The following is a 12,505-nucleotide window of genomic DNA, read 5'->3' on the forward strand; positions in this document are numbered from 1 at the left end:
TTGCAAAATTCTGCCAGATATCTGCCAAAAAATCCATTCTGTCAAATTTTCTGTCAAACTTGTTTTTAACATAAAAATCTGTCAAAGTTAGCCGAAAATCGGCTAAAACTGTCACCCTAGCACTGGTTCCCTATCCCTCCATTCGAATGTGTGGAGGGAACCAGACTCAACCACTCTCATCGTTCAAAATAGTTAAAATAGGGTCGCCCCTAACAGAAACTTTAATTAATTAAACATAAATTTTAATTAAAATATATGCTGTTGCCATTTAAACTTTGTTCTTTAAATACCAAAATAATAATTTGTTAAGTAAATAGCGTCCCTGTGAATTAAATAAGATATCTTTCTTTACAAATCTATTGTTCTTGGGGTGGTAATATGGCGGATGGTGACTTCACTTCTAGCAGCCAAGTGGCTATCCAGATTTTTAAATCATTTGGGGGAACTCAAACCTTAGATTGAACCTTTTTTGCTGCTAATGAGATATTGTGACACATGTGTGTGCCATTTTGTTTTCATCATCGAAATTACGATACAATTGTGCCCTACTTTGTATTCCTCATCTGGAGAAACTAGCAGGCAGTGGTGGGAGGAGCAATGATTGATGCTGCGCTCTCATTGGTTGCTTGCATTATGCTGTTGCTGTACTGTGGCAAGCAGAGGCAATCATCTCTTCAAGCCAGTCAAGCCAAACATTATGTTTCTCTGAATTTTTGAGAATTAGACAAATATTCCCAGAGAGCTTTTTATTATTTTGTTTTGTTATTATTATTAATAATTTCTGGTACTGAAACCAAGGATTCCTCAAAAGCGCCTCTAGGCACTGTAGCTCACAAGCCTGAAGAAACCTGTAGGGAGAAGACATTGAGAAGAAGTTACAGTTTTAGAGGTGGGAGAAAAACCCCAGAATGATATTCTAGGAAAAACCCACAGAACCAGGTAGGGACTGAAAAGCCAACCCACATATTGGCCCAGGCGGGATGCGAACCCGGGACACAGCGGTGGAAGGGGAGGAAAGTACCGCTACATCAACCTGACTCCCCACTTGTGTTTGTAAACATAAGCAATGATTAAACTTCAAACATTTAGAATAAACGGTCTTAATCGATGGAAATAGAGCTTAAAGCTTGATTGAAATAGTTTCTTTAACTGTGGAGCCATCCTGAATCATCCCATGCACATGCTCCAATAACAATGTAGCTGGCTGGCATGGCTGGCATAGAGAAAAGTGAACTTTTTCAGTTTGCATGGGTGCATACCCATGTTCCCCAACCATCTAACCCTAATCCTAAGTATTTTGGGGAACATAGGTATTGGGGAACGTAGGTATTGGGGAACATCATTTGTCATAAAATGAATACATGAAACATGGTTCTAAGCATGCACTAGAGGTGCTTTACGAACAAGTTTTAGTTTCCGTGTGGCCAAAGCTGTAAGAGCATTTTTTTCCCGCAGACTGTGTGGAGGTAGTGCATTGCGTGAGTCAGTAGGATGCAACAGCCTTGAGTGTATGTGACTAGGAGGGAGACTTGCTGATCATGCTATTGACAAGGAACATTACTGACCGTCCTGGCCTTAACGTCAACTACAAAAAAAGGAAGCACTTCTGTTCTGGTTAACTCATCGAAGGGCTACCGTGACGGAACACAATCTGGAGAACGGGGCTGTCAGTCTTACGACTCATTGAGGATGAGATAAGAAAATGAGTGACAAGTTTTTGGAGTAAAGCCCGGATTACGAGTTACGTAACTAATTAGCTCGTTGGAAGACAGATGATCCGCTGGCCCAGAAGTATCCCGTTGATTTGATGCATCATGGTCATCCTTGTCAAGTTCTGAACCATTTGCCATAAGGAAGCATGATGTAACTGCTCATTACTACCGAACTCTCCTCGATTTTATTTGACCAGGGGTCTGGTAATTCCTTGGGAGGGATGACGTTCTTTTCCAAGAGCTTGAGATGATGAGAGTCTTTCAGATGAGAGACCCACCTGGATGATTTGTCAACTGAAGCCGACAACCTGCAGAGTGGATGCACTTCAAGATTGCCTGGTTTCCTCGTGTTCAGCTGCGACTCGGCTAAGAGTGGAAATAGACAACCAAGGCATTTATTCTGCTCGTGAGCAGTTAACAGTTGTTTTGTTTGGTTGTGCATGGGAAGCAGCAATCGCATTTGCAATAGCAAGTGCTCTGGAAAACCAGTACATTGTGGTTTGCCACATTTCGTTTTGCGAAAAGCACTTTTTTAGAAAGTGCCAACGATATCACTTTGATTTGAGTCTAGGCGTAAGACTAAAGAGGAACAAGTTTCTTCTTATAAGATTGTGGAAGGATTCCCACTTTTTTGGAGACAAATCTTGAGGTTGTCTGGATCGAGTCTTCGAAAGCTGAGGAGTGGAGCTTGCAGACAGTAAAACCATACTGTGAGTTGATCTTTCTTGCAAGTCTGTATGTTAATCTGCATGCCGTCTGTGATTTCTAAAAATAAATGTAGCAAATTTTTTTGTTTGTTCAAACTCCTGTCTGCTAACAAGCAGATTTTGTGTGGATTTATACTTATGCATAATCCCTGTAACAACTAAAATTAAAGTACAATCCAAGTTGATTTTGGTTAAAAAAATTACGCTCAACTTTAGGCTTTTAATGTGTTCAATACAACAAAATATGATAAATTTAGATTTGTGGTAGATTGAGATATGTGGTTTCAAAATCAAACTCAGTATGAATATTGAAATGAAATTTGTATCCTTCTTTCTAATAATGTGATTTTCTGATAACAAAGATCCTGGTATCACATTTCTCTACATATGCAATAGTTGTACATAGACCTGAAAGATCTTGTTAAAAAAATTAATCTGAAATCAATCTGGAATCTCGGACATCATTTCAGGTCCTTCACAACAAAAGTACAAATGAATTCCAAAATCAACTGTACCTGTGTAAATGAATACCATGCAAACAGATCATCAAATACAGAACATTCCTGGAAAGTCTTCCTATTACTTCATTTCAAATTAAATTTCCAAAATCTACACCACGAGCGCCGGGTTTTCCCAGTTCCGGGTTTGTTTTTGGTACGAGATCGGCTCCTCTAGGCTTAAATTCCAGTGTACTGACGACATTTGATATTTCTTCTCAATTGAATTTGTCATTAACGAGCTTTTGTTCCATTGCTCCAGACAAGTGGTGTCATTAATTTTCGTTCGGGTCTCAGTCTAGTTTGGAGTTCTAAAGTGGCACAAAATCCTTGGTTTGTTTTTGTAATGGTTGGACCTAGAACCTCTTAATTTCAAGTATGCATACCTGACCTATCTTACCACCTAGTGTGCATGGAATGTTGCAGTGGATAATTGCAAAACAGCAGTCAGTATTACCTTTCACAGATTTTTGGATTTTTTTGGAAGAGGTGGATATATTTAATTTGAAAGGGCCGGGATAGTGGGGAAGTCACTTAATTATTTCCAGAGTTCTGACTACATCCCATGTACTGGCCAGCTTTTTGCATAAATATCTTAAAATTACAGATTCCAGTGATTCACAGAGAGGGACACAGGTTTTATGCCACTTTTTTTTTTTTTTTTTTACAAAAACCAAAACAAAATTGTATCAAAATTCTGAACAGTAAATGTTTGCAATTTTGTTAAACCCATTGTCCTCTGTTTTTAGGAGCTCTGTATGATAAAAACTTCAACCCCTAAATGGGTAATAAATCAAATTTGTGACTATATTTACAGGGACGACTGTGGGCGAAGCAACAGGATGTTATAAATTTATAAAAAGTGATTGTGTGATTTTAATGCATGATCATCAATGCTAACAATGGTTTCCCTGGCGACTACGTTCATCGGAACGATTACCATTTCACAGGGACGCTTCTTTCAATTACTAGCATGGTAATTTGTTTTATTTTGTTCATTAAGAATTCAAGGGCATCTATATTCGTATTGTGTGCATATTTTTCATGGCTTGTCAGTCATTTTCAAAGGACTTCCATATGTATAAATTATGAGACTGTATTGTATTGCTCTTCAAAGATATATCTCTGGGTAAGCCATGCACTGTTTGAACCGTGGTCTCCTATGAGCAGACTAATGAAATATGACTCTATTAAGATTTTGTAGAGCCTCTTTTCAAAAAAACATTAATCTTGCCACTCCTCCACTATGAAAAATCCCCTTTTTTATTTTTCATTTATAATAACTTGTTTAAAATTGGCATTACTTATAGTCAATTTTCTATAAAACTACGTTCGGAACGATTACCATTTCACAGGGACGCTTCTTTCAATTACTAGCATGGTAATTTGTTTTATTTTGTTCATTAAGAATTCAAGGGCATCTATATTCGTATTGTGTGCATATTTTTCATGGCTTGTCAGTCATTTTCAAAGGACTTCCATATGTATAAATTATGAGACTGTATTGTATTGCTCTTCAAAGATATATCTCTGGGTAAGCCATGCACTGTTTGAACCGTGGTCTCCTATGAGCAGACTAATGAAATATGACTCTATTAAGATTTTGTAGAGCCTCTTTTCAAAAAAACATTAATCTTGCCACTCCTCCACTATGAAAAATCCCCTTTTTTATTTTTCATTTATAATAACTTGTTTAAAATTGGCATTACTTATAGTCAATTTTCTATAAAAAAAATTAAAAATTTGGAACTGTACTTATCATTGGAAATAATAATTTTAAAAAAATATATATAGTCTGTCACAAGCCAAAATATGTCCCATCGGGCTGGTGTTTGTCTCTGGTGATCTTGGCATGAAATGACTGAGAATATTTCTGTTCCTCCTGGATGGGACACCATGCCAGTCCATTGCAGGTTACTCCCCAGCTAATGCCGGTAGCCATTTATACTCCTGGGTGGAGAGAGGCAAGTGGGGGTGAAGTGCCTTGCCCAAGGACACAATATTTGACCAGCAGCTGGATTCAAACCCCTACCTCTTATGACGTAGCCTAACTACTGGGCCACACTAAAACTACCCAGGGGACATCCCTTTGTAAATTATTTCAAAACATTTCAGCGAACAAAATGGATTAATGTCTTAGCATAAATAACCTCAATTTGTCAAGTTTATTAAAGTCAGCAATTATTAGAATCGAATTTTTACCTCAATATTTCACCACCAGGTAAAGTTTTTCATCGGAGTAACTTATTTTAAAGTGTAATTTTCTGGTTGTGAAGCGTGTCAATTTTTGATGGCCAGAAAGGTACTGTACCTAACCCATACCCCACTAAAATTTAACACATTTCTAGGGTTATGTCTTTTAAGATCTTGGTTTTATACATGTAAGTATGGTAAATATATGCTGATGAGTCAATCTTGTTTGTGCAGAGAGGATGATTTGGACAAAATATTAAGTGACAAAATGTGGGTCGCCATGGAATTATCCAAATTGGCATCTGTTGGTTGTAAATTTGACATCGGCCTTTCCTTCCCAACGTTCAAAAATATTTGAACTTGTGTTTATTCCTTTTTTTTCAGAAGCGCACAGTGCTCTGATGACAAATCTGTTTTGTGATACGAGTGACATTACCTGAAAACATAGATAAAAGATTTTAAATGACATTCATGATGTCTTCTTTGAAACACCAAGCCACAGTAAATTATCTTAAATCTTATGTCCATTTTCAGTGTCACTTCCTTAAAGGGAAAATACAACATTTGCAAACATCCAAAAATAAAACTACCAAATCATTTTGAAATACCTTGCTGGACTGTAAGTGAATAACAGTGTAAAGCATCCTGTAAAATCATGGCACCTGGTAAACTGTCATTTTCAAGAAAAGTGGTATTTTTGTATCAATTTCCAACGCTGATCAGCCGATCAGCATTGGAAAAAGCTGGCTTTTTTTTCAAATACTGGCCCCAATTGACCATCGCACTTGTTTGCAATCGATTACAAACCTATGAACGGGTACGAGCCAGCTAGACTGGTTCCCTGACCTTACAATTCCCCAATGTATGTAAACTGCTCTGTTTCTTCTTATATGGAGTCAGGGAACCAGACTACAGGAAAATGATTGTTTTTCTTGGTTTTTATAGCATTTTCGAACCCAAAACCTCCAAAAAGTCAGTGTAACTATATTTGCTATATATTTCCAACCCCCCAATTCCATCCATTTCTGAAAATTACAGCAAAAGCAAATGATGTATATTCCCTTTAAATATAAAGTGCAAGTCTTTTGTGATTTGGAGCAGAGATACCCTATATGACAGTCCTCAACGATTTCCTCATTAATATCCAAAACTCCCGTCCACTAATCGTGCATTATGTGGATATGATACCACCAGGCACTGGACTCCGCTTTTCCTGCCTGCCTGCCTGCCTAAAAATAACCCAATTGTGTGGTTAATCTGGGGGCTTGTCCTGGTTTCCGGAGTGCAGGGGGCCGGACACAGGTATAAGCAGCTGTAGGTTCTCCAAGCCCCCCCCCCCCTCCTCACATAATGTCCTGTGAGCTCAATATTCACAAAGTGTACGAAGTAAAAAAAAAGAGTGGAGTTTTCAAAGGACAGGATCACTATAGTTTAGTGTAAACTGGAGCCGCCGACAGATTTAATCAATCACAAGTCCAGTTGCACTTAAAGTCACGATTAATAGGAGATGAACAATGATAAGTAACGGGGGTTGAACGCTGATAGAGTGGTGTCTTTGGGAATAGCATGAAGACTAGGTGATTGACTTGTGGTTGACTTGTGATTGACTTGACTTGTGATTGACTTGTGGTTGACTTGTGGTTGACTTGTGATTGACTTGTGGTTGACTTGTGGTTGACTTGTGATTGACTTGTGGTTGACTTGTGGTTGACTTGTGATCAACTTGTGATTGACTTGTGGTTGACTTGTGGTTGACTTGTGGTTGGCTTGTGATAATTTGATTCCAACTCTCCAAATATCTGGAAATGTCTTTTGTTTTGTGTGGCCAGATTTGAAACAAGAACAATCTAAACAAAAATATAAAAAAGGAAGAAAAAATCCTACCCACCCCCTCCCCAAATTCAAAACCAAAATAATACTGCCTCCCTCATTTTCTCGACCAGTGTGCGTGTACAGAGGCTGAATTGTAGATTGTGACCATTGTGAATAGTCTTAAACTATGAACATGTAGTTCCTATTTTGCTTTTGAATAACACTTGAAGAAACCTTTCATAATACTCGGGAAAAAAAGGAGAGAAGCACCACAGGCAAAAATGCCACCTTTTCCTCAAGAAAAAATAAAAGAGTTGTGTTGAAAGCTCCACCTTCAACAGCAATTTATTTTACAATGCCCAACACAGCCCGGAGCCCTTATATCCAATTTCACACCTCCTTCATACAAGTATGCTCTATTTGGGTTCCTTAGATCCTGCATCCAATTCAAATGAGTCGTATCCGACTTCTGAGGGGTTTCCCTGGCAATAAAACACACTGCGATGCCTGCTTCCTTTATGAGACCACGTCTTGACAAGGCGTTGCCTGCAACTTGATTGCCTTCATCAACATAGCCTAATTCAATTTCCACTTATTGATCCTGTGCATGTCATAGTTTGACAGAAAGAAAACTTTTTATTGGCTCTTGACTAGTGTCTTCCTTTTATTTAAGAACTCTGAAATTGAGTAATTTGCTCCATGCTTCAATATATGTAATGAGGGGCAGGCGTAATGTATCCTGTATATATGCTGCATCATGTATAGGAACTGCGTAGTAATTAAAAAAGAACTTTTTTCGAGACTTGAGTCATCTGCCTAAATCCTCCATATACATTTTTGTCAAAAATATCTCCATGGAGATCAGTTATCATAATGAGAGAGTGGTTCCGCCGGTACTTTTGTGCAAAGTGTTAATTTTTAACAGCCCTGGACTTCACCGGCGGTGTGCATTTTTTTTCTATCGTACAATAGAAAACTTGCTTCCATTACTGAAGGAGCCTTTTGTGTAATGGACTGTGGATGGGAATTGTGCTCCTTGGGGAAGTTCAATGCAATTAACGAGCACGGAGTACCAATTAGGCCAGTAATTTACTTGTTTTTTTATGGGACAAGCTACTTTCCCATTTGCGCAATCGTGGGGAGACAGCTATCATTCTGTCATGCACCACAATGACATGTATCATTTGGCGAACAGGGCATATTTTGAGGGGCCCTAGAATGGTTTTGTGTTCAGTGGTTCGTGTCTGCTCTCTTGCAATCCTGTTGCCGCGTAATTTGCAGTTTACACAGAACTAGTTTCATGGTCCCAGCACTGAAGTAGAACAGGCTAGGCACGCATGTGTTGCCATGACGATGGAATCTCAGGATTTTCAGGTGTTTTTGTCCCAACCAGTTTGCAATTCTGATGGGTTTTTTTGTCCGCATCGCATCTTTGATACCATTGATTTGAATGCAAATTGGTATCCGTCCAAAATGGCATTCTTATTTTCAATATTTACTTCTGCATGTTATATTTGCATCCGACTGTTATAATATTTACTATATGGTCAAAAATTGCATCCTTGTAAATTAGTTACTTTCAAAAATTGGTTAAGCCATTGTTTTTTTAAGATCGTGCAAAGATCAAATGTAAATTTTTAAGTCACCTACAAAGCATTGATTATTGTTCTCATTTAAAATGTGCTGCCGTTGAACTGAATGTTTATACAGTATTATTTACGACAACCAATACTCAGAATACCCCATGGACTACTTGCCACTGCTTTCACACCATGGATCATTATCAATGACGTCAAGCAAACCCTCCATTTGAAGTCCAATTTTTAGCAAGCAAAATGAACAGCATTACAAACAGATGTTCGTATCCATTTGCCATTATAGCCATGAATGAGAATGTTCTTGTGCTTTTCTGTTGAACTGTTCAAATGTGACATTTTGTTGATTATTGGTAATGGTCTAGTAAAAAAAATACTTCAGTTCTTTTAAAAAAGTTTCAGTTACTAGCCCGGCAGTCTAGCAGATGGTGACCTGAAATTCAGACCCTGACAATCCAGTCTGAAATCACAGATTCATTTAACCGAAGGGATCATGGAACATGTAACTCCTCAAAACGATTGATTAGTCTTTGAGGTTATTTGTACCAGTGGCTGTGCGATTTGCACCATTTTTGCACAATTATGTGAGCTCCAAACTCAATGGGATCTTTTAAAGTTGAAACAAAATTTTACCCAGATTCATAAGGTTGCAGAATTGTCAGTGGTCTTAAGTGCAGAGATGTGGTCTGACTGCTGCACCCAACCCATAATGGAGCCCCTTCTGCATGTATCCCCTCCCAAAATACAATGAAATCTCTGTTATACTTCCCCACCCACTGTTACAGGCTCCTTTTTGGGGGGTTACTTTCCCCACCCTGCACTGCCCCCTCACCTCATAGTTGAGCATTACCTGCAGGCGCGGATCCAGAGGGGGGGTTTTGGGGGTCAAAAAAACACCAACCCCAGCTCTGTCAAAATTTTTTTTTCCCCATACAAATTCCAAAAAAATAAGTCAAACCCCCCCCCCCCCCCTGCTGTGACACCCCAAAAAAGTTATAATACTGGTATAATGTTTGCCTGTTCAAAATACGGTACACCATTCTGTAATCTAGTGTTAATAATCATCGAATTTGAACAGCGCCCCCTATTGAAATATGTTACCAGTATATTTCGTTGGCGACTCTGTCCTCCCCCCTGGATTCAACCCTTCTCTTGACTCTGCCTAAAAGAAACCTCAGCCCTATCACTTTCATACTTTTATCTGTATTTGAGACCTGCTCCCCAAAACCTGGACAAAGTTGCAGATGTTGTTTTTGCAAAAAGGACATGTGAAGTCATTTTAGGGGGAGAACGGACCATTTTGAGGTTTTGGGATTTTCTGAATCAATGACTGTAAATTTAAAACCTCCCAACATTTGAATATAATTCATCAAGTAGGAATGTGTTTTTTTTGGTCGGTTTGAATGAACAAAAATGTGCATAGAAATTAGAAATTTTTACAAAAATTATTTTAATATCTCATAAATTGGGTTGTCAGGCTTTTATTACTTAATCCTTCTCCCCAGGGGCGATAGGATTACGGAACCTATAAAGATCATATATCTTTTGAAGTTAAAAACTCAGGAATTTGAAAATGCCAAAGCCAAACAAACCCAAAACAATTATTCAACTTTGTCCAGGTTTGAGGGAGCAGGTCTCATTTGGTCACCACATTCCCAATCCTTAAATTTGTACTTTGTCGAAAAGTTTTCAGAAAGTTTCATTCCAAAAGTGCCTGCAAATGGTTGCACCTTGGACTAGGGCCTGATACCAAAGTTGCCAATCTCTCTTCTGTATACCTTACCAGTGCTGGATTAAGAGAAAGTCTCTTCTTTTTTAACTTTCAGATTTATGGGTCTCAAATCACGCGAGTTCAAGATGGGAGACAGCAAACATGAGGGTACTGGCCCACCTACACCCCTCCAAAACAACTCGGGCAGTGCTGAACTAGAGTGGACACCCCAGACTATCTTAGCAATGGTCAGTGTGTCACTACTGACGATCTTGACGATATTTGGAAATGTGCTGGTCATCATAGCGGTTGTGAAGTACAAACGTCTGCAGATCCCGTCCAACTACATACTGGTCAACTTGGCTGTGGCTGATGTCTCGGTGGCGGTTTTTGCTCCCCTGGTGTTTGTCATCGAGCTGCTGGGTTACCTGGTGACCAATGTCTACCTCTGCATCCTGCCCTACTGCCTTGTGACTCTTGGATGCGGCGTCTCCTTGCTGAGTCTCGGGATCGTTGCTTATGACCGGTACGCCGCTCTGGTGAAGCCACTGAAGTACTACCAGCACGTAACGACGAGGCGTGTCCTGTGTTTCTCCCTTGTAATCTGGATGTTCGTTTTCATCATTGCTTTCATGCCACTGTGTTGGCAGTTTCTGGTGGAGAACCAAATGGACGACCAGCCAGCATGTAGTTTTTATCTCCTATCCAAGTACCTCCTGCTGTTTCAAGTGTTGGTGATATTTGTGCCGGCGTTCTTCGTCATGATTGGATGCTATTGCCGGGTCATGCTGGTCGCTAGACACCATTCCCGTGCCATCTCAGCCATCCAGCTCTCTCTCTTCCCCAACACTTTCAGCAAGAACTTGCACATGTTCAAGGGGACCAAATACACCAGGACATTACTAATCATTCTTGGGTTCTTTTTCCTCACGTGGGTCACGTTCACTCTAATGTTACTGATAGAGCGCTTCTGTGACATCTGCAGTAGGACCATACCTTTGCACCACTACTCTGTTTTTCTCATCTTCGCAAACAGCGCCTTGAATCCGTGGATCTATGCCCATCGCAACCAGGACTTTAAGTCTGCTTTCCGAAGGCTCTTCCGCTGCGGAAAGAAGAGTCAGCGGTCGTCAACTCGCGGCCCGGAGGGTCGACGAAACTCCAGGGTCTCCGATGCACTGAGCAGGACAAACAGCATGGTAGGAGGACTTCAACACTTGCACGTCTTATACAATAATGCTGACATTGTTCCGCCAGCGGTTGATGCGGAGACTGGCCAGCTGGACTCAAAAACGTCATTCAGAGCGGCACCCAAACTGATTCAGCACAATATCAGCAAACCAGTTGTTGAGACTGTTGCAGAGGAAGTGTCTGGGAATGTCTGACATGTAGCAGTGCCAATAAAAATTGTTACGTGCAAAGGAATATTGGGATACATTGGTGAAAAAGAAGAACCAATGCTGTGAATCTTAATATCATATCTTAAATTCTTATTTCAAGCTGTGCTTTGAAGTAAAACAATTGACATGGATGTTATGGTTCTGAAGCAGCGGACAATTCACTTAAGACTTTTGGCTGTAATTTATCATTTTTTACCCATCATTTTGAGATGAATAGACTCTAAAAAAAAATATATCATGCACTTTTTCAGGAGCATCTTAAATGCCTTTTTCTGTGTGAAAAACATTTCAAAGAAAATACAGCCTTCTTTACACAAATTCACGGTTATTGTCCATGTAGAGAAATATAAACATTTTGTAATATGTTGCGAAGTTGCCAGTCTCAATTGCCTGATGTTATATAATTGTGCCAAAGTGTTATGATCTCTTTTGGGTAGAGTATTAAAAAAAGAAAAGTGTATTTTGTTTTTATATTTATAACATTTATTATCAAATTGTAGATAGTAAATGTTCAAAAGTTTTTCATCTCCCAATTATAGTCTTGTGAAATCAGCAGTGAAACTGCTTTTTCATTGTTTAATTAAAAATTTGGAATTTCCATAGGATCATCTCTTCTTAAAAATCTCTTAAAGCAATTTAAAGAAAAAAAGGTCCGAGCTTTCACAAATTATTTTTTTGAAGATTGGGATCTGTGCCTTGGAAGGTCTTGATTAAGGGAATAAATGTGTGCTCCGGAGGTTTTTATCACTCTGTTTAATACCACTTAGAGTCTGGGTGCTGATAATTACCCGAGCCGAAGGCGAGGGTAATTATCAGCACCCAGACTCTAAGTGGTATTAAACAGAGTGATAAATACCGACGGAGTACATATTTATTCC

The 12,505-nt window shown here is 39.2% G+C and overlaps 1 protein-coding gene across 1 annotated transcript; it reads left to right on the plus strand.

Moving 5' to 3' along the window:
* Positions 1-1,470: 1,470 nt before the first annotated feature.
* Positions 1,471-12,225, plus strand: LOC119743500 (octopamine receptor 2-like; the record flags this gene model as incomplete). The annotated part of the gene is given in 2 exon segments (XM_038219918.1): positions 1,471-2,422; positions 10,343-12,225. A coding segment is annotated over 1 exon segment (1,266 nt). The 3' UTR covers positions 11,613-12,225.
* Between the last annotated feature and the right edge of the window lie 280 nt (positions 12,226-12,505).

Source organism: Patiria miniata, unplaced genomic scaffold (genome assembly GCF_015706575.1).
Source record: "Patiria miniata isolate m_02_andy unplaced genomic scaffold, ASM1570657v1 HiC_scaffold_6, whole genome shotgun sequence".
In the NCBI taxonomy this organism is placed as follows: Eukaryota; Metazoa; Echinodermata; class Asteroidea; order Valvatida; family Asterinidae; genus Patiria; species Patiria miniata.